The 23,511-nt window shown below is 40.5% G+C and overlaps 2 protein-coding genes across 8 annotated transcripts in view; one reads left to right on the top strand and one right to left on the bottom strand.

Moving 5' to 3' along the window:
* The window catches only part of LOC140464275 (probable helicase with zinc finger domain), a 444,481-nt gene extending 436,020 nt beyond the window's left edge, over window positions 1–8,461 (bottom strand). For 2 of the 3 annotated variants that reach the window (XM_072559139.1, XM_072559141.1), the window contains exon 1: window positions 8,367–8,461. The gene's annotated coding sequence lies outside the window, so the exon portion shown is untranslated. The remainder of the gene's footprint in view (window positions 1–8,366) is intronic. The other variant, XM_072559140.1, reaches the window with a different exon arrangement.
* Window positions 8,462–9,201: 740 nt separating this feature from the next.
* The window catches only part of rbbp6 (retinoblastoma binding protein 6), a 55,321-nt gene continuing 41,011 nt past the window's right edge, over window positions 9,202–23,511 (top strand). For 4 of the 5 annotated variants that reach the window (XM_072559137.1, XM_072559136.1, XM_072559135.1 and 1 more), the window contains exons 1-3: window positions 9,202–10,142; window positions 17,835–17,934; window positions 22,681–22,717. In XM_072559137.1, coding sequence (XP_072415238.1) covers window positions 9,977–10,142; window positions 17,835–17,934; window positions 22,681–22,717 — 303 coding nt within the window. In that variant the 5' untranslated portion in view covers window positions 9,202–9,976. Of the gene's footprint in view, window positions 10,143–17,834; window positions 17,935–22,680; window positions 23,217–23,511 lie in introns of those variants that run through there. The other variant, XM_072559138.1, reaches the window with a different exon arrangement.

Genomic DNA, 23,511 nt, shown 5'->3' with positions numbered 1-23,511 from the left:
GTTTACAGCAGTACAGCAGGGAATGGTGGAGGTGCATTGGAGGGCTGTCTGGTTGACTATGTTTACTATAAACCCAAAGATTCCCATAACCATCTCGATGACACCTCCTTCCACCCAGTATCCTGCAAGAACTCCATCCTGTCCCAATTCCTCCGCCGCATCTGCTCAAACGAGGAGACATTCCACTCCCAAGCATCCCAGATGTCCATCTATTTTGATGAATGTGCTTTTCCCCACATCATCCAGACAGCCCTTCACTGCACCTCCATTCCCTGCTCTACACCAGACCCCTTTAAACACAATAAAGAAGGATCCCCCTTGTCCTCACCTGCCAACCCACCAGTGTTCACATCTAATGTCTCATCCTTAAATACTTCCACCAACTCCAATTAGACCCCACCACCAAGAACATCCTCCCCTCCCCGCCTTCCGCAAGAACCGTTCCCTTTACCAAACCTTGGGTTCACGCCACTCTCCCCACCAACCCGCCCCAAACCCGCAGGTACCTTCGCTTGAAATGTTAAAAGATGCAAAACCTGCTGGCACACCACCCCACCTCACTTCCATCCAGGGCCCCAAACAGTCCTTCCAGGTGAGGTAGAGGTTTGCCTGCCTCTCCTCCAAGCTAGTTTACTGTATCCAGTGCTCCCGATGTCATCGAATCCACATCAGGGAGAACAAATGTAAACTCAGGGCATGTTTCAACAAACATTTAGAGTCAGAGATGTTCAGCATGCCAACTCGGCAAAGCCAACCCAATCTAGTCCCACCTGCCAGCACCCGGCACATACCCTCCAAACCCTTCCTACTCATATACCCATCCAGATGTCTTTTAAACGTTGCAATTGTACTAACCTCCACCATTTCCTCAGGCAGCTAGTTCCATACACGTACCACCCTCTGCTTGAAAATGTTGCCCCTTAGATCTCTTCTATATCTTTCCCCTCTCACCTATGCCTTCTAGTTCTCGATTCCACCACCCCAGGGAAGAGATTTTGTCTAGTTATCCTATCCATGCCCCTCATAATTTTACAAACCTTAGTAAGGTCACCTCTCAGCTTCCAACGCTTCAAAGAAAATAGCCCCAGCCTATTCAGTCTCTCCCTATAGCTCAAATCCTCCAACCCTGGCAACATCCTTGTACATCTTTCCTGAACCTTTTCAAGTTTCACAACATTTTTCCGATAGGAAGGAGACCAGAAATGCATGCATTATTCCAACAGTGGCCTACCAATGTCCTGTACTTTATAGTCTAACCAATAAAGGAAAGCATACCAAATGCCTTCTTCACTATCCTATCTACCTGCGACTCCACATTCAAGGGGCTATGAACCCGCACTCCAAGGTCTCGACCAGACCTCCCAATCACTGCCCATTTTAATATTCCTTCCCACTCTCTTTCCAACATGACCATCCTTGGCCACCTCCACTGCCACAACGAATCAGACCGCAAATTGGAGGGACACCTTATCTTCCACCTAGGCAGCCTACAGCCCAACAGACTCAACGCTGTTCTCCAATTTCAAATTTCCTCCCTTCCCAGCCCCTCCCATTCCCTTCCATTCTTCTGATCAACCCTTCCTTCCAGCTACCAACCGGATTCATTGATCCCATCGACCTGTGTTCACCTATCCATACCTCACCAACACCCCCACCCCCACCCCCCCCCCCACCCCCCCACCCACCCACCCACTCCCTCTTATCTGCAGCTCCCCTTACACCCATCCCCAGTCCTGAACCCAAAACGTTGACTTCTCCACCTCTTGATGCTGCCTGGCTTGCTGTGTTCTTCCAGCCTCCTGTTTGTCTAAACAAGAGAAGAGAAGAGAATGGCAAGTTAATGGTTGAAATCGGTACAAAAAGGAGAGAGAAACAAAATTCAAAATAGACAATGTCTATACAGAGTATAGAAGATAAGGTTAGTGAATGCAGACACAGATTACCACATGGGGGTGGTAATATAATATTATGATAAGAACGGAGGCCGAGTTGAAGACCAAGACCAGCTGTTAAATTTTCTTGGATTCAAGCTGTTCAGGAAAGATAGAAAAAGCTAAGGAAGAGCATCAGTATTGATTAGGAAGTGCGTTGCAGTGCTGGAAATAGAGGATGTCTCATTTAGATTCAAGGACAGAGTTAATTTGGCAAGACTGAAGAAATTTTTTTTTAAAAACGCAATTACATTGCTCAGTATAGCCTACAGGCCACCAACTCATGGAAAGGACTGGAGGAGCAAATCTACAGGAAAATAGCAGAAATAAAATACCCAACATTGAAGTCTCCCATTCTAATTACAATGACCCAAATATTAACTGGAATATTGGTAGTGTAAGGGGCAGATGTCCTGAGAACGGGATCAAAAGGGAATCCCGTGGCAACATATATCAGTCCAAACAGAAAGGATGCATTATTAGACCTGGTCCTTGGAAATGAGGAGGGCCAAGTGAATCAAATATTCAGAATGCAGGAAGAAAAAAAGGTTATGAAACAATCCAGAGTAAAACCAATAAGACAATAGGATTGATTGGAACACAAGGTTTGCAGGAAAAACAATAACTGAACAATGGGGTACTTTGAAAGAGAAAATGATTTAGATACAGCAAAGGTACATTCCTTCAAAATGGGACAAATAATACCAAGTTCCCTGGCTGACAAACGAGAGAAATTAACATTAGAAAGAATAAATGCACTTATGACAGTGTAAGGCATAGAATACAATTGAGAACAAAGAGGAATGTCAAAATTCACAGTGGAGGTGAAAAGGTGAAGGAAAGTAAAGTAAATTAAAAGCTAACAAACAAGAGAATCCCAAGTCTTCGAATAGGCATAGACATATAAATAATGAATCATAATAAAAAGGAGGAGTAGGCCATTAAGAGACCAAAAAGGATTAACACATGAAGGCATGGGATTTAATGATGTGCAAAAGAAGTAAGAATGATGTGAGAAAAATATTTCATCATAAAGCAACAAGTTAGGATATTGATTGCACTGTCTGGTAGCATGGTCAAGGCAGGTTTGATTGAAGCACTCAAGACGGCACTAGATGATAATTTGGTTGGGTAAAGGTTTAAGGCGAGAGGAGAAACATCCAAAAGGAAGTTAAGGGGCAACATTTTCATGAAGAGGGTGGTGTGTGTATGAAATGAGCTGCCAGAGGTGATTGTGTAGGTTGGTACAATTACAATATTTAAAAGGCATCTGGATGGGTACATGAATATGATGGTTTTAAGAGGGATACAGGCCAAGTGCTGGCAAATGGGACTAAATTAATTTAGGGTATCTAGTCAGCATAGGCGAGTTGTACCAAAAGGTCTGCTTCTGTGCTGTGCAATTCTGACTCCGTGCAAGCAGGCTATGGCATATTTATTAGGAAAAAGTGAGTACTGAAGATGCCGGAGACCAGAGTCGAGATTGTGGTGCTGGAAAAGCACAGCAGGTCAGGCAGCATCCAAGGAGCAGGAAAATTGATATTTCGGGCATAAGCCCTTCTACCATTCCTGATGAAGGGCTCTTACTCTTGTCTTCACTTTTTCCCTGCGCTCAAGCTCAGCTGACTCAGTTCAATACTAGAATTGTCATTCCTGATTAAGGGATCTTGCCTGAAATGCTGACCCTCTTGACCACATGGGCCAGGTCTGTCCAAACATTCCGATTTGTCATATGCTACTGCTTGCCATATTTCAGGTCCTTTAATGGACTTCTCCAATTGTGTTGTCTTGAAGGGAACAGGACTGCCACATTCTGTATGTTTCTGGCAATATTGTTCTCAGCTCATTAATGGCAATGTGTTTTAATTTTCAATCACGTCCTCTTCAAGACAGAATATGACCAAGTATGACATCAGAAAACCTGAATATAATGGGAAGCAGTGGGTATTGGGGTAAAAATTCACCATTGGTTGGAATCATACCAAGTACAAAGGAAGAAGGGTATGGTTGGTGGAAGTCAATTGTCTCAGTCCCAGCAGTCCCTCACAGGAGGGATTGATTAGGAAGTGCATTGCAGTGCTGGAAATAGAGGATCTGTTCTGAGATTTAATTGCACACCTCAGAAGCAGGTGTCACCTGATCACAGGACCTCTGGCTCAGAAGGAGGGGACACTACCACTCCATCACAAGAGTCCTCAGCTCCTCAAGACAAACATTTTCCAATCAACCAGTTCAGAGAGGTTATGAAACACCTTTGACACAATTGAACTTGATCCTAGAGCTCCTCCCTCAGCTGTCGGCATGACCACTGCGCCACAAGAGTCCAAAGGCAATGTAAATGGATACTTTTTTAAATGCAACCTGTCTTGATGTGTTACCCATGAGATAGCGCTGGACAATTTCCAAAAATCACCCTGTTTAGAAATGTTATTTAATACCGCTGGAGCAGGTGGGACTCAAACCTGAGCCTCTTGGTCTAGGGGTAGGGACACTACTATTACAAAACAAGAGCCCTCAAGTTCCTCAGAGTAGTGTTGTAGGTCCAATAGCTTTCAGCCACTTCAATGTCTTTCCCTCCATCATTTACCCGGAGGTGGGAGTGTGCAATCAACAATGTTAAGCAAGTTTCACAACCCTTCAGATACTGGCGCAGGCAGTGTCCAGATATGGCAAGAGCTGGACAACATTCAGACTTGGGTTGATAAGTAGCAATTAACATCCACACCACACAAATACCAGGCAATGAGTCTCCAGCAAGAGAAAAATCTAACCATCACCCCTGACATTGGAAGTCATTACCAATTCGCGATAAGCAATAAATACTGGTCCAATGACATCTGTTTTTTTAAAAAGAAAGTCCTCTCAGCATCTCCCTGTCGAGCCCTTTTGCAACCTTAGAGGTCCACATAATGTAAAAACACACACTAAGTTGTTGAAACGCAATGCAGGGGATAAACACATCACTGTTATACTTTATTTGCAGCATAAATCACTTAAATAATAATGCAACTTTGCAATAAATAAAACGTAACAGCAGAAAGCCTTCTCACGAGCATCCTCAACTAACAACTTGGGTTTCTTGGTATTTGAGGAAAAACTAACTCAAAATTGATCAACTGTTAATATTTCATATGGCCATTCAATTGAACAATTATATTTATGCTGAGATAAATAAATTAAAATACTCATAATTGGACAGAATAATACAGTAAACTTTGCATATTATATGTTTATAATTTTTGCTGGTTTAACAGGTGCCGGTTAAAACAAAGTTTGCTGTACAATGAAAATATATTCAACTTTTATAGTACTTGTGTTTTCAATATCACTTACGAAAGCAATGAAGGCCCAGAGCTGTGGAAAAACACCAAAAGCATAATTGGAAATATTAGTCCTTCCCAACTTAGATTGCATCAGTAATGAACATTGTTTTAATTCATTCATGGAATGCGGGTATCACTGGCTGATGCAGCATTTATTGCCAATCCCTATATGCTCTTCTGAAGGCGGTCGAGAGCTATATTCTTGAACTGCTGCACATCATTTGGTGTAGTGAGACAGACAATGCCATTAGCAAGGGTGTTTCAGAATATTGACCCAGCAACACTGATTAGATTACCTACAGTATGGAAACAAGCTCTTCGGCCCAACAAGTCCACATGGACTCTTCGAAGAGTGACCCACACAGACCCATTCCCCATATTTACCCCTGACTAATGCACCTCACACCATGGGCAATTTAACATGGCCAATTCACCTAACCTGCATACTTTTGGATTGTGGGAGGAAACCGGAGCACCTGGAGGAAACCCACGCAGACATGGGGAGAAAATGTGCAACTTCCACACAGACAGTTGCCAGAGGCTGGAATTGAACCCGGGTCAGTGGTGCTGTGAGGCAGCAGCGCTAACCACTGAGCAACTGTGCCGGCCAAAACAAAGTGGTTAGAGTGAGAACAGTAAGCACTCCATCCCTCGGTGGTTTTGAACCACCCACCTTTCAGTTAACAGGTGAACGTGCTGACCGATTGCGCCACATAGACTGGGTTTATGTCTTTTTAGATTGGATTCCCTGCAGTATGGAAATAGGCCCTTCAGCCCAACAAATCACACTGACCCTTCAAAAGAGTAACCCACCCAGACCCATTCCCCATATTTACACCTGACTAATGCACCTAACACTATGAGCAATTTAGCCTGGCCAATTCACCGGACCTGCACATCTTTGGATTGCAGGAGGAAAATGGAGCAAACCCACACAGACACGGGGAGAATGTGCAAACTCCACGCAGACTGGAGCCAGAGGGTGGAATCGAACCTAGGTCCCAGCACTGTGAGGCAGCAGTGCTAACCACTGAGCCATCATGCCACTAAAGGAACAATTACATATTTCCAAGTCAGGATGGTGAGTAGATTGGGGAGAAACTTGCTGTGGTGGTAATCCCATGCATCAATGTTAGTAGACACAGTATTTATATAACTAGTCCAGTTCAGTTTCTAGGCATTTGGCAACATCCAAGATGTTGACAGTGATGAAATTCAGTGATGGTAATGTCATGAGGTGACTAGTAGATTCTCCTTGGTCAGAGATGATCGTTGCCAAGCACTTGTGCGATGCAAACATGCCTGGGCATTTGTCAGCTCGAACTTGAATACTGCATAACCCTTGCTGTGTTAGGCCATGGACTGCTTCAGTAATTGACTTGTTTTGAATGATACTGAATATCAAACACCCCCACTTCTGCCCTTATCATGAAATCCCAACAAACATGGAAACAGACTCTTCAGCCCAACAAGTTCACACCAACCCCTCCAAAGAGTTAACCCATTGACACCCATTGCCCTCCCCTATGAGCCTACATTTACCCCCCACCCCGACTAATGCACCTAACCTATACATCCCTGGACACTATGGGAAATTTAGCATAGCTAATTCATCTAATTTGCACATCTTTGGATTGTGGGAGGAAACCCACGCAGACTTGGGGAGAACACGCAAACTCCACACAGACAGGCACCCGAGGCTGGAATCGAACCCGGATCCCTGGCGCTGAGGCAGCAGTGCTAATCACGGAGCCACCATGCCGAGGTGGTCTTGATGAAGCAGGTGTAGATGGCTGGACCCAGAACACTAACCTAAGTAGCTAAAAGGGCTTATGTGGCCGGTGGTAACATCCCTACCTTGCAGCCAGGAGGCCCAGTTCAAGTCTCACCTGCTCCAGCGTATGCAGTAACATCTCTGAACAGGGTTGGAAAATATCTATTCCGAAAAACTCCTGCAGAGATGTTCCAGAACTGAGTTGATTGACCAACAACCATAAACCTCTTCCTTTAAGGCACATTTGCTATGACTCCTGATGCCACACGCAGTCAAACATGCCCTTAATGCCAAGGACAGTCACACTCCCCTCAGATCTCAATTCAGCTCATTTGTCCATGTCTAATAAGGCAACATTGAGGTTCGGAGCTAAGTGGCCCTGACAGAAGCTAAAGTGAGTATCAGCCAGCACGTTACTGTGAAGCAAGTGCTGCTTGGTAGTACGGTGAGGACATCTCCCATCATATTATCATTTGTCTTGATCATCATAGGACAGTAATTGGCAGAGTTGACTTTGTTCTGCTTTTTGTGTACCTGGACAATTTATGACTTGTCTAAACTAAGGTTCTAGCAATTGCACATTTGATACAAGAACAAGGAAAGAAATTTACTGACAGTCATTAAGAAATAATTAAGAAATTAAAAGTATTCGATTGTGAATTCCCCATAGAACATGCAAACCAGTGCATTAGTAAATTGTGGTCATTGGGAGATTATTGCTCATTTGACATCAACATTACACGAATCAATGGCAGCACATTTAACAACAGCTTTTCACGTTACAACTACATCGCGTTACTTCAATCATTTTGTTTTAAATGAACATCTGCCGAATGACAGATCATGAACACAAGGAAAACTTTTTGGGGGAAGAAAGTGGAATAAGAAAACAGAATCTACGTCTCAGTTACTATAGGTTTCCAAACAAAATAGTTACCTATCAGTTTTATCAAAGTTACCTGAAAACCAAAAATGTGTTGATTTACAGGATCATAGGTGAGGGCACCGAAATAAACTGGGGTAGCTCCTCGGGTGGAATGGGATAAACAACTAACAGTGAAATAAAGTGTCCCATTGCAATATATCAGTATAAACACAACCACTTCTATATTAATATACACCGTCTTTTCAAAAAAACAACTTAACTTCTTTCATGGTTCAAATTAAAATATTGAGAAATACACAAAACGCAAAAATAGTTCGCTCTAAACGAACTGTCACTCTACACTTCAGAGCTTAGCGTTCTTTAATGATTCCTGGCCAGTCAAAATAAGCAGCACCACAACCACTTTTTACAAAAAGCCTGAAGAAAAACAACTTTAATCAGGAAATACCCACCGCCGTGTCAACGAACGCCATCTTAAATCTAAAGGAAATAAAAAAAAGCTCGAGCGCTCGCCTCAATCTCGCGGTTTTTTGGCGAAATGTCAGGGGGAGGGGCGTGATAAAAACCAGGTGATTGACAGTAGGTTTGCGTCACTTCCGTAACCTGAACTCTCTCGCGGTGATTGTGACATCGTCGCCCCTGCTCCTAGTTGTAGGAGACCCCTGGCGTTTTTGCGTTGGAGGCGCCATTGTTGTGGCTGAGAGGTGGTGTCGGTTTGAATTTGTGGGATCTGCCTCAGATTTGACATTAGTGCCGTCCTTATGCATCACTTTAGAACTTGAGCGGTTATTTATTATTTTTTCTAGTGTGGTTTATAATGAGGTGTAGTGATGACTGAGTGTTAGAAAGCTGCAGTGCGAAAATGTATCTGAGAAACGCTGAGGGGCCTATCGATTCGAGCTGAGCCTAGGAAGCCACCTGCCAGGAAACCGGCCTGTCTACTGTGCCGTCTGTCCGGAGCGCTGATTCTGCGTTCCTGCATCTTCGTCGCCCCTTCCCCCACCTCTCTCCCAACCCACCCACCTCCACCTTCCCCACCCCTCTCCCCCCCCTCCCATTCCCCCCCCTCCCATTCCCCCCCCCTCTCCCCCCCCTCCCATTCCCCCCCCTCTCTTCCCCCCTCCCATTCCCCCCCCTCTCTTCCCCCCTCCCATTCCCCCCCCTCTCTTCCCCCCCCCCACTTCCCCCCCCCACTTCCCACTCCCCCCCCCCACTCCCCCCCCCCCCCCACTCCCCCCCCCCCCCCCCCACTCCCCCCCCCCCCCCCCACTCCCCCCCCCCCCACACTTCCCCTTCTCCCCCTCCCACCTCCCCAGTCCTCGCATCCTGTCCCCTTTATTTCCCATTTAATCCCTCAGCTTTTCGAGCATAAGTCATGGATCACACTTGCTCTTGAGGAGTATTGCCGAGGAAAAAGAGGCGCAGCTCTGTTGGTACTAGGGCCTTGTGTGTGTTGTGTATATTTTTACTCCACCACTAAAACGAGTGACCTTTTTCGTTTAAAAAAAAACTCCCTCTCGATCTTAGTTTAAAAAATAAACGATATTTAGAGCTGCTACCGAAGACCGTGTTTGTGGGCGAGATCGTTGGAACAGGATTTTCCGAAGGAAGGAAGTCAAGAAACAAACGTGGATCCGATTCCTTTTAGTTTAAAAAAAACTGTGCCGAGACATACTGCATTGCGGCTTTGTAATTAAAAGGAAGAGGGAAAATAAACTGAATATTTTTGAACTCTTTACCTTGGAAAATAAATCCTTTGGACTTCGTACAATTTCTTGGACATTTAAACTATACCATTGACTTTTGAACTATCCGGTTTATTAGTGAGTAAAACAGCTAGTATTTAATTTTGTGCAATGTGCATTTGAAAGCCAGTTATTTCCTGACTTTACCATCCAGTATAGTGTTTTTTATAAACTTGCTTTAATACAACAAAGTCTAAATACTTGAATTTCAAATATTAAATTGTGAAAAAGAGGACTTTTTTGTTTTTGTGTTTTGCAGTGGTAAAAGGGTAAAACTTTTTTGTGGGTAAGGCTTGTCCCATTCAAAAAAAACAAAAATGTCGTGTGTACATTACAAATTTTCTTCTAAACTGAACTATGACACGGTCACTTTCGATGGGCTTCATATTTCTTTGAGTGATCTAAAGAAGACGATCATGGCCAGAGAGAAGCTGAAGGCGGCGGATTGCGATTTACAGATCACCAACGCACAAACTAAGGAAGGTAAGTTAACCCCAATCACTTATTTGCACTTAAATAATGTTTACTTCTCTGTCCTTTTGTTCAGTGTTGCTTCTGTCTTGTATGCTAGACAAGATGGCGTATGTTTGCTGGAATGGTCTGAATTCGTAAGGACATCTTATACGTTGAGATAAACGAAACCAGACGCATTAAACCCGGTTAGACGTAACTTTTCCAGCATAAGCACTTTAATGTTCGCTGCAGTTTTATAGCAAATGCTAAGTCAACGGCGGCATCTACATCCCCGACCCCCATAAGTAAAATGCATTCCTTGTCCTTTGTCATCTACAAACTCTCCTTTCGCCCTCCTGAGACACATTTAGAAAGCAATCATGTAATAATTTAATTTTCAATTAATGTTCCTTGGAGGTCATCTACCCTTGTCAGCTGCGCCGGCTCGAAGACTGCCCTTTAGACTATGACAGTCTGAAGGCACTGGTGGCGCATAAAGTAGCAATGAGTAGGAATCTTGTTCATGCTCTCGCATCCAGCGGGAATTATCTTAGACACATCAGGTTTAAAAATGGATGGCTGCACTGATAATTGATTCGAGATTAATTTTTGCGTGGCGTATAGGTGTGATATACCAATGCATTTGTAAATATTGTGTTGGAAATTGACTTGTTTTAAAGACTTCAGTTGTATGGGAATTGATTTGCTGCATTTTTAAGATAGTTGTTATTGGAATGTTTGATCTCAATAATGAAAATTCTGTCATCTTGGAAGAAGAGAATGTGTGTATGTCCTCACTATTCTAGCTCAAACATGCTGTCATTTTACTGAAGTTTGTTACAAGTTGTTGAATGACAGAGATTTGGACCTAATATTTCAATGGTGCCGAATTTTGCAATTTTTGATTTCTATAGTTTTTTGCTATAAGTCAGAAATAGCAATCACTGTGGCGATGCTGCACTTTTTGTTTTTGACCCGCCTGCAGCATTTACTAGTTAACCAAGGCAATCTCCTAATCCTTGAAGGTTGAGTTAGTAAGACAGGGGAGTGAAGACAGTGTTTGGTACACCTTGTTTAGGAGTTGGGATGTCATTTGCAGATGTACAGGACATTAGTTAGGCCACATTTGGAATACTGCCCAGTTCTGGTCACCCTGTTATAGGAAAGATGTTGTTAAACTTGACAGTGCAGACAAGATTTATAAGTATGTTGCTGGATTGGAGGGTTTGAGCTATAGGGAGAGCTGAATAGGCTGGGACTATCCTCCCTGGAAAGTTGGAGGCTAATGGGTGATCTAGAAATTTATGAAGTCATGAGGGGCATGGATGGGGTGAATGGCCAAGTTTTTAAAAACTAGAGGGCATAAGTTTAAGGTGAGAGGACAAAGATTTATAAGGGATCTAAGGGGCAACTTTTTCTCACAGAGGGTGATGTGTGCATGGAATGAGCTGCCAGAGGAAGGGGTGGGGGGTTAAACTGTGACATTTAAAATGCGTCTGGATGGATATATGAATAAGATTGGGCAAAATGCTGGCAAATGGGGCTTGATTAATTTAGAATATCTGGTTGGAATAGACTAGTTGGACTGAAAGATCTGTTTCCATGCAGTACCACTTTATGACTCTATAATTTTGCTTCAGTGGTCCAGTTAGTTTAGATTACCCTTGCTTAGTTCCACTTTTACCAATGTAGCCATAGCCATTGAATGTTCTACCAAACTTCTCATGTTGTGTTGAGTCTGACAGGATCTAGAAGTGTAGTCTCTGTTGTAATATTAGCATAACATTATCTGTGGCACAATGTCAGTTTCCACGTGTGTGCTGACAAAACCAGTATATCCCTCACAGTGCCCATTTTGACATCTCATCTGGCCTGGCCTTGTTATCAGACCTGGCCTTGTTATCAGACTGCTTGTTGACATCATTTCCTGCAAGATCAGTTTACCCCTGCAGAATGCCTGGAAGGCAAATCATTATACTTAGCACTACCATAAATTAGAATTTTCATGCTACTGGTTTCATTTGTCAAATTGGCCAGTTTATATGGTGGAAGCAGCCAGTTCATAAATTTGCCCCTGTCCTCCCATCACTGTCTCCATAAACTTAAGTTTGTCCTAAGCTTTGATGCCCTTATTCAAAGTACACTAAGAGCCATTCATGCATCAACAATTGCTGATGTGTTAACACTTGTACTTTAAAATTCCAATTTTGTTATTTAAATCTCTCAATGGTGTCTCTCCTCCTTATCTCTAACATTTCCAGACTATTAATTGTGGCCTGTTGTGCATCTTGCATTTTTTCACCCTCCATTGACCATACTTTTGGGGCTCTGTACTGGGCCTCTTTCCCCCTCTTTGATTCTTGAAATGTGTTAAACCTATATCTCGTGAAACCATTGGAGATTGTACTAGTGTCTCTTCCTTTTAATCCCCTGTCAAATTTTATTTGATTTTACTGCCATGAAGCACCTTGAGATGTTGTACTGTAGTATGTATAAGCCATTCTGATTTGTAAGGCATTTTTTTGTACCAGCTGTCTATAATCACTTTTTTTTCTGGTGTATGTGCTGTCATTGAAGATGCTTCTTTAATAGTAAATTCTGGAGCAAGATTAGTAAGCAGCTTGCATGTGTCCTGGTTAAACTCCAGTCTGATGGAATAAATTATGATGCTGGACATTGTTTACCAATATATTTAGCTGGTTCAATTTCAAAACCATTTAGTTTTTTAAGACTTTGCATGTTGATCTTCAGTGATTTGTGCAGATTGTTTTAAATCGTCCAGTTTCAGTTGGAGGCAAATTGGTTGCTGGGGGAGACATGTTTGTGAACTTGAGCTCCTTAAAGACTCTACTTGATACCCTGTGTGATTGTTCCAGGTTGAATCAATCTGGTGGGTACATGTCACAAAATGATAGTGGACATGATTTTAAGTAGCCAGTAAGGTAGTTGTGTCAAAATAAAAAGGCATATTTCCCTTTGGGTTGTTTGGGAGTAATGAAGGAATAGGTGAAATAACAAACCAGACAAGTGTGTGTCTATGGATCATACAAACTAATCTAAACCTTTATAATTACACCTTTTTAATGTACTCTACTATAAAATATCCCACGGTGCTTCTTCACCAATTCTTAGCAAACAAAATTTGACACCAAACCACCAAAGGAAATATTAAGACAGTGATCAGAGGTTGGCCTTGAGCAGCATCTAAAGAAGGAAAGGAGGAAAAAAATTTTGGAGGGTATTTTGACTGGGGTCTTGGTAACTGGAGGCATGCCAGAAATGAGCATTTTAAATTTGGTTTTTAAGAGACTAGAATTGGGGATTAAGTATGAGGAATCTTAAAATTAGATATTACTGCTATTAGTATTATTTAACCAAAGACAGAGCTTGGGTTGCACGCAAATGGAACTTGGTGAAAGTTACTACAAGACTGTTAGCAACATGAAGATTATGGAAGTTGGAAGATGGTTTAGATTACAGTGTAATAATCACAGGTAACAGAGGCATAGCTGAGTGCCTTAAGAGCAGACGAGCCACAGTGGGGCAGAGACAGGCAATGTTACACAAGTGGAAATGTAGTCATGGTATTGGCAGGGTCATGTCAGAAGTTCATATTGGGATCGTAAATGGTGCAACTATTTATCGATAACAGTCTGGCTTGGGTACTGACAGTTGCCAGCAGGATCAAGTTGATAGGAAACAGCATTTGTGCAGATGATGGTTTAGATCTTCCTAGTATTCCGTGTTGGATATCTAAACATTTGGAGTCTTGATAGTTTATAGAAAGGTAGCAATTATGGACAGTGCTGGCACTAGATGGAGCATTGCTGTCTGCAAATGAGCATTATATCTGACTGGCCAGGTAACCATGTTGCTGCACCAAATTTAATTCTAAATAGGAAACAAATAAGCAGACTGCAACAATTTTTAGATTAAATCTTAAACTAGTAGTAAGTGCTTAGAAATCAGTTCAACGTTCTATAAATTTATTTGCAAACTGATATTTTATGGTGACTATTAAATAGCCTGGTCTCTCTACAGGTGTTGTCTCACCATTCTTTAAGACTATGGCTCGTAGCACTGTGGCCTTAGCTTTTGTCTCTTTATTCAACTCTCCCCTTGACTTTTTGATTACATTGAGGCTCAAAAACTTGTTGAACCCAGCCTTTTAAGTGACAGGTGATGTTACCTCTCAAATTTCAATGAAATCAGGGGCTCTCTTGGCAAAGAAATTTAAACTGATGATTGTTTTTGTATTTTCCCAGATCTTGCAACTAGTTTTAAAATATTATCACGGTGGCTTGTCACTGGTGCAAATGTGTATGTGCTGATCCATTGCAGCTGTCATTTTTATGTTGCGAACATGCACTCAGTTTAGAGAAAGTAAAGCAACTGACAACAAGCAGCTCTAACTTAACTCATTGTAATTGTGTAACTGGCACGGTCTTAGTTGCCAAGAGACAGACTGGGTGAGACCTGCAGGAGAGTTAAGAAAGAGTTGGGGGTGTATCAGATCTGACAGTGCAGAGCTGATAATTCTCTGTAACTGGGTAGTTAAGACTGGAACCTGTCAAATGTTGGGCGCCATCCAACTCGAAAGTGGAATGGTCAACTGTCAAAGGTTGCAGACTGGTAAGGAAGTGTAAGTTAAACCATATCCAAATTGCTTAAGATGCTGTTTTGATACTTTGAGAGTTGTTTGGCACACAATGAGGAATTCAATGATAGTTGTGGAAAGATAAGGGAAATTTGGAGCAGAACTGGGCAGTTGACCTTGTAGCCTCTGATGCTGCTCAGTAAGATTATGGCTGTTCTGTGCCCTAAGCTTCCCCTTTCACTCCTCCCATCTTTGCCCTCTGGGTCAAAACCTATATGATCTAACCTTTTAAATGATACCCACATGGGTATGCAAAATGATGCTTTCCTCAAGGATTTTTGCTGTGGATCTTGAGGTTGGAAATGTGGCAGAAGTTTACAAGGGCAAGACATGTCAGGGTTTTAGTTTTTTTTGGGGAGAATGCAACTGATAAGAATAGAGGGGCATCAGCAGTGAACTTTGAGTGGTCACCAGTTTAGTGGTGTAGGATAGATGGAGCAAGAAGTCAAGATTAACTTCAAGAGGTTGCAAGGGTGGCATGAAGGAGAGTGGCAAAAAGCAAGGTCGTGGCTTCAAATGGAAGTCATTAGAAGATGTTCAGTTTAATCTGGTGGGCTACTAGAACAAAAGTCTTCTAGTTGTTTGTTCTTAACATTGGGAGCGAAGAAATCAATAAGCTCCTTGCACATTAAAGGTCAACATTGCTGGGTTGGGTAGAGGAGCTTAAGATTGGTCACTTTGCTGTCCAAGGAAAGAAGCGGAGGAACTATTTTTGAATTCCAGGACAATAATCCAAAAATAGTGACTTATCTTGGTAGTTGAGAAAATTGTACTTTATGTAGTGCAGCAAGTTAGTGATCAGTGATTAAACCGTTTGCCATCAACCTGTCAAATCTACTAGGAGGTAAAAACATGGTTGAAGAGGAAGCAAATGTGGCTGTGGTACCGAGTTTGTTTCACGACATGGTACTTTTCCCGATAGCTTTACTCTGACTAGGAGTAGACTATACCATGGGGAGCTGTCAGTGTAAGATGTGAATGGGTTTGATGGCAAAGTGAACTTCATAGGTTGAATTAAAGATGTGTTTGAACTGATTTGTAGTTGCACACGTATTTTGACATGGAGGGACAAACGTTAACTGGCTAGGATTTTTGAAGTACAATTTTAAATGAACTGAGATAATTGGTAGTTTTTTTTCCCCCAGCTCACTCGAAAAATGGCTGGCACCATGGGAAGGATATATAGGTGGCAAAGGTACAAGGAGTGATTGGAACTGGTCTTGAATAATTTGCAAATGGCCTCACTTCCCCGTTCCAAAGCATAAATAGAACTAGGGAATTTATAGGAAGGGAGAGATTCGGGGGCAATGGGATTACAATGAATTCTGAGGAAGAGCATGTTTTGAGATGAATTCCAAATTACCAGGTTTAAAAAGTAATTTGATGCAGGCACTAGTAAGAAAAGCAAGTGGTAAATTATTAATCATCACCAGGATATTATCATGCTTTAATACAGATTGGAACTTCTCTGCACAGTCTATGATTCAATGAAAAAAAAATCCAAATATAATAATGAACAGTGCTCATTACAGGGAGTGCAATGTGGAAGCAGGTCATTTGACCCAACAAGTCTATGCCGGCCCTCCAAAGCGTAACCCACCTGGACCCATTCCCTGACCATATTACTTTTACCCCTGATCAATACACCTAGCCTACGCATTCCTGAACTCTATGGGCAATGTAGTATAGCCAGTTCACCTAACCTCTTTGGATTGTGGGAGGAAACCAGAGCACCCACGCAGACATGTGGAGAATGTGCAAACTCCACACAAGACAGTTGCCCGAGGCTGGAATTGAATCCGGGTCCCTGGTGCTATGAGGCAGCAGTGCTAACCACTGAGCCACCGTGCCATTTAAAAATGAGTACTCAAGCCAAGGAAGTTGAAGCAATAGAATTCAGGTTTGGCAGGGAAGAGAAGGAAAATGTGTTTAGGGAGCTGACCAATCAATCAGAAATTGGTTTGATTTTTTTTAAATCACCTTGGGAAAGATTTATTTTAAATCTACATCAATCTGACCTCAACAGCTATGAGAAACACCTTGATTTGCAATGTCTATCAAAACAGTATTGTTACATTCCATGTTACATTCCAATTTTCTTGCTCACTTTTGACAAATGTGTCTTATACCAGGTTAACTAATAAAATAAATCTTGTGCTGACACAGTAAATCAGAAGACATTCAATAAGTTTTGGAAATTGCGCACTTTAATTATACAATTTATTTGGCTTGTGATGTCACACAAGTCATTGAAGATTAAATTATTCCAGGTTATCATGTCATTAGACATGTCATCTGGAAGCATTCAAGAATATTCCGAAAATGCATTTTCAAGAATCCAGAAGTTAAAATACATAATCAAGAAAAGTGTTATACAACCTCATATACTACATCTTTATAATTTATGCTGGTCACTTTGAGAGTTATAAAAATCTATAAAATGGAAATTTGTGTCAGCATTTTACTCTTCACTGAGAGGTTCAGACTTTTTTGTGGTTTTGATTGGTATGTAGGTTGTTAAATATTGAGCGTTAAATATTGAGCATTAAATATAAGAATGTCAAAGTGCGTATGATCAAATAGAAAAAGAACTATATAAAGATCAATTTGATTAAAGATTTGAAAGCTATCTACATCGTTTTCAATGTACAAATGAGCCAGAGAGTTGGGGAAATTGTACTGTGATCTGGGTGCATGTGTCATGAGGCTTTTCCCATTGGGGGTGAGTATTTTATTCCTTTTGCACAGAAGTTTTGCCAGTTCACATGTTGCAGTATTAAAACTAGCCATCAGAGCTGTAAATAATGAAAGTGTTCCTTGTTCAACAAGTATTAGAGTTGATAAAGAAAATACAGTTCATGAGGTGGTTTTAGCCCTTCAATGTTGCTTTCTCTGTTTAAAGATTAATCAGAAAGAAGACTATGTCTGACCCATATAGTTTTGACATCATTAAAGCACTTGAATGAATTTGACATGCATTCTGCAGTTGTACAAAATATTTCTAGTGACTGAGTGGTACTTGTATCTGGCACCTGTAAATTAATGCTTACTTTAACTCTTAACAGAATATACAGACGATAATGCTTTAATCCCCAAGAATTCATCTGTGATTATAAAAAGGATTCCAATTGGAGGTGTGAAATCTGCTGGCAAAACATTTGTCATGTAAGTATCTGAAATTTTTAAGTGTAAATTGAATTTTGTATTTGTTTTAGGGAGTAAGAATTTTTAAGTTACAGTGACTGTGGTTTTAACCAGAGATGCATTCTGCAGTCCTTGATTTTACATTACAGGTGTTAATGACAGCAATAAAGGCTTTAGTAAATAAGGTTGATGCATTCTAGTGTCCTCCACGTCTGTGTGTGTTTTGTTTCAAATATTTGAATTAAGTGAATTTTCACATGTTGTAGAGACGAAATGAAACCACATGCTATCTAAACTGCAGTCACAAAAGATGGTGATTGGCCACTTCACTCAAATCGTATCATCTGCACCAAACAGACAGATATAGAAGGGTAACTGATGTACTGCATTTAATAATTCTTTTTGATCAGGCATCTTATGTGAACATGACAGAATGAAAGCTGATTGCATTGTTGCGCATTGTTTTTGCCCTTATGTCAATGCTGTACTCAAACTTATCTGAGCAATCTAAGGCAGATTGAGTTGATTATTTCAATCTTGACACTTCGATCAATTCAGACTCTCACCCAAGTCTGAAGTTATGATGTGTTTTTAATAAACCTGTGCGTCCAACTTAAAGGTAGTGTTCGTTATTTTGGTTTCATGCACAGTTTAGGCCAATGCATAGATCATAAATGTACATTAGCATTAATTTGTATATGTTTCAACCTGCAGGTGTAAGCTAGTGTGGATATTGCTATTTAAGATTTGTCTATCTTTGCAAATAAGAAGCTTGATGCTCTAATTAAAATACATTTATAAAACTATGGGGCTGATAATGGTCATGTTCTCTGACATCCCTAATCGAATACACTTGTATTTAATTTTGGATCTGCAAACATAAGTTGGATGTTATTTGCACCTGTTACGTATATGTTCTCATTCTCTTTTGAAATCTTATTCAAGCAGACTCAAGTATTCAGACCTTTGCTCCAAACCAAAAATGATAAAAGCAGAAAGTGACCTTTGAACTGTGAGCAGTAGCTTGTTTGGTAAAAATAACATGGATATTTGCTGATTGGACCATTGTTTTAATTTTACTGTGTTGCAAATACAAGGATAGGAAGGCTATTTGAGTTGGCTCAAAAACAAGTTGCTGGAAAATTTTAGGTTTGGCAGCATCTGGGGAGAAATCAGAGTTGACATTTCAAGTTCCGTGATCCTTCAGAACTGGGTGTTTTGGTAGGAAATATAAAAAATAGTTGTCAAAAATGTTGAAATGGATTATTGGAATAAAGCATTTAAGGATACACTTGCACATGTTAAATAATTTTATAAAGAAGTAAACAAGACATTGAGTACTGGGATACATTTTTAGAGGGATAACACTGAGAAGCAGAAGCTTGAATTACTATTAATGAAGATTAAACAGGATGGGATACTCCCTTAATACTGGAGGAGATGACCTGGTAGAAGATATTAAAGATATGTGGGGATGTGTAAAGGTAGACTAATTGCAAGTATTTGTGATGGGTGCAGAGCTTGATGTTTTAGCAGTAATTATTTGTGAATCCATTGAGCAATTCTGGAGAAACCATTTTACCCATAGTAATAGGAATGTAAAACCCACTTTGCAAGTAGTTAGACAGAAGGCATAGATCCCATAACTGCCAAATTAGATATCAAATTGAGAAAGTAAGACATATAAGGACTTATTGATGGCGCGAGGTAAGAGATTTAAAGGAGGCTTGTGTGGAGCATAAACACCAACATGGATGTGTTGGATTGAGTGGTCCTGTAGCAAGTGCAAATGAACTATTCTTTTGCTTATGGCCGAACCTTTGTCATATTCCTGTGCAAGACAGCAGAAGCTCCATTTCTTTTGATGTGTTTTAGTTTCTTGGACTTTTGGCTTAATTTAGTTACAACCTGACAGATCTGTCAATTTTCCAAGAGTGCTAAAATAGTAAAACCTTAAACTGAGTAGAACGAACAAGTGTCAAAAAAATTCTTCCAAATGTAAAAATGGGGGAGAAAAGCCAATATTGAAGAAAGGATGTTGTTGAATCTGAATCTGGACTTCATTTAAGGAGAGCAAAATACTGTATATGCTAGAAATCTAAACGAATGAAATGCTGGCAATACTCCATTTTACAAAGTCATTAACTCAAAAAATTGATATTTTTCTTGCACAATTGAGTAATGCCTTCATAGGAATTGCCTAGCAAATGTTACGCTAAATACTTTTGGTCTTCAATAGTTAATTTTCAATTAACAAAGTTATATTCAGAATTAAATTGTGTACATACCAAAGCAGAGTGCGCATTAGTACTCAAAATGTAAATTTGGGTAATTAAGTGATTTTTGAATCGAGTTGACTGCATATATGGTAACTGAAAAGGGAATGCAATCTCTCAGGCCCCTTACTATTTTCAAATACATTGCAACACATTGTTTTAAATTGGTGTAATATGTTTGACCTGCTGTGGTAATTGTGTGCTTAGCAAGATCATACAAACAGCAATAAAATTGACTAATAATTAATCTGTTATTGAATAAAGATGAGATTTTGGCAATGGAGGGTATTTCTTGCTCTTCAAGATACCATGGTTACAAGCCTTTAGTGGAATAAGATGGTGACACTCTCAGTGCTAGTTTAGTGTCAGCCTCTAGTTTTCAAATTTGTTTTATTTATTTCAAGCACGCTGGTTTGGATTCAGTTGTCTGACATCTTGCTTAAGTGAATTTGAAATTGGTAGTTCTAGACAAGCAAAAATGCTCTTATTATTTTGAAGTAGACCAGAATTTCGAGTTTGTGTTGTCTCCATCAGTCCACATAAGTGCATTGCATTAACTATCCTCTTGTGTATAGATCTGTTGTTAGTTCACTAAGTGATAAATTTTATTGGCATTTGACTTCAAAACTACTGTACTTTTATTCAGATTTTGTGTGTCTGTAATATATACAACCTGTCCGCCACCTTACAGGTGCCTTCACCCAATAGGGTAGATAAGGCAAGCATGATCATTGACCTTATTTTTGCTCACTGAATGAATCAGTATATTTTTCAGATGTATGTTTTATGATATCAGGGACCACATAATTTTCAAAGTTTGTGAGAAGATTTGTAGCTTGAGTGCTCGTTGTTGTGGTTCTGTTCGCCGAGCTGGGAATTTGTGTTGCAGACGTTTCGTCCCCTGTCTAGGTGACATCCTCAGTGCTTGGGGGCCTCCTGTGAAGCGCTTCTGTGATCTTTCCTCCGGCATTTGTAGTGGTTTGAATCTGCCGCTTCCGGTTGTCCGTTCCAGCTGTCCACTGCAGCGGACAGTTAGAACTGACAACCGGAAGCGGCAGATTCAAACCACTACAAATGCCGGAGGAAAGATCACAGAAGCGCTTCACAGGAGGCCCCCAAGCACTGAGGATGTCACCTAGACAGAGGGCGAAACGTCTGCAACACCAATTCCCAGCTCGGCGAACAGAACCACAACACCACATAATTTTCCTTAACCAGACTGCAGGTTGTGCAGCTCTGTTGTTAAAATACCAGGAGAGTTTTGCAACTTGGAAAAATCACATGGTGCACATTTTATTTTAGCTAAGCAAAACATGTTTGCTTTGCAAAGTAGTAAGGGAGATACTTTCAGGCAGTGTGGTACTGGGAGTCTTTAAGACTACTTGTCAAAAGCCCTCTGTTCTAATTACAGTTTGTTCCAAAGCTGTAAGTGCAGGGTAGCCAGTAATATCAGCGCCTGTGAATTGAAAATGTCGCTGTATGGTTCTCTGTAACCAGAAAAGAACAAGGCCCACTGGACCAACTATCAAAATGACAAAGACAATCACTTGACAGACTGTATTGCAACTGTTGCTAAAATCCAAAAGCAATTAACAGACAATTTAACCAAATTTTGAAATCTAGACTTTTGTTCTTCCATACCTTGCTGATATTTTCAATATTGCTTGATATGTTGAACAGGCTGTTTCTTGTCTCGATCATGAATAAGTATGTATATTTGGAGTTTCTGAGGGGTATAGTTTAAATTGCACAAAGGTATGTTAGAAACGTTTCTTTGCCTTTGTTAAAAGTTTGTGTTACAAAGTTTGTGGGTGGCACGGTGGCACAGTGGTTAGCACTGCTGCCTCACAGCGCCAGAGACCCGGGTTCATTTCCCGCCTCAGGTGACTGACTGACTGTGTGGAGTTTGCACATTCTCCCTGTGTCTGTGTGGGTTTCCTCCGGGTGCTCCGGTTTCTTCCCACAGTCCAAAAATGTGCGGGTTACGTGAATTGGTCATGCTAAATTGCCCGTAGTGTTAGGTGAAGGGGTAAATGTAGGGGAATGGGTCTGGGTGGGTTGCACTTCGGCCGGTTGGTATGGACTTGTTGGGCCGAAGGGTCTGTTTCCACACTGTAAGCAATCTAATCTTTAAAAAAAATTAATTCCTGTGAATTGTTTCTGTTCTTTATAGCGCTTGGGCACGTTGGTCATCCTGTTGATTAAATTGGAATTTTCATTGTTGGTAACAGCATATGAAAGTGGGGCTTGATTATAGCGGCATTATTCTAGTTGTGACACTGCTAATTTTGAAATTCTATTCGAGTGTTTTCTCATGACTAATCATTGACTATTTTCGAAGTACACTGGTGATATTTTTGGTTGAGAATCCATAATAGAAAATATTTTCAATACAGAATATGTCTTTGTTAATCTTGTTGTGAAAGGTGTATTTTATGTTCAACATATGAATTCAAAACACGTGACTGTAACATCATCTTCTACTTTCTAGAGATCGTTCTGAACCAGCAAGTGGAGCATCGAAAGCAGTATGTAAAACAAAAATACAATCTGAACCTTTTTTCTTTTCTTGATTTTACATCTAAGTTGCCATTTTGAAATAGTCATTAGACAATGTTAACTATTTTAAAAATAGTTTTCCAAGTAATACATAAATTTAAATATGCCATGATGCGCATCTTACCAGGGTATGTTCTGTAATACCTACAAAAATGCATTCGTAGTATTTAAAAATACTGATGGATAATATTTAGAAATAATTGCCCATATCTGCACATATTATCTGTATGTGTGACCTGATGGTGCAAAATAATGCACTGTATTTCACATTGAAAATGCGAGTTAATTTCTGTATGACTTGATGTTGTACAGATCAGTGTATGATTTTCAGAGTTTGTGGTTCAACAGTTTGCTTTGGTGAACATGAAAGTGTTCATGTGATGTCTGTCTTTAGTATTACATGTGTATAGGCTATTATGTGCATTCTGTTTATTCAAATAAAGAATGTTTGAAGTGTATTATCTTCCATTTCACATTGTATCACTCAACTTTTTTATGATTTAATAGGTATGTTTTTAATGGTGAAACTGGTTCCTTTACACTATGATAAGGCACATGGAAAAAACCACATTAGACTCTTCTACTTAATACAAAGCAGATGTTGAATTACAATTTTAACACTATATAATTATTAAAATTCTATTTTGTAACAGCACATCTTTGAACTTTGAGAGCAAACAAAAGAAAATTTGACAAGTATCATTCAGTAACGAATATTCAACTTCTTTTCTTTTACCTTTTGACTACATAGCTTTTACAAATA

Source organism: Chiloscyllium punctatum, chromosome 40 (assembly GCF_047496795.1).
Source record: "Chiloscyllium punctatum isolate Juve2018m chromosome 40, sChiPun1.3, whole genome shotgun sequence".
Lineage (NCBI taxonomy): Eukaryota > Metazoa > Chordata > Chondrichthyes > Orectolobiformes > Hemiscylliidae > Chiloscyllium > Chiloscyllium punctatum.
Note: the sequence above shows the minus strand (reverse complement) of the source record. Positions and strands in the feature narration are given on the sequence as shown.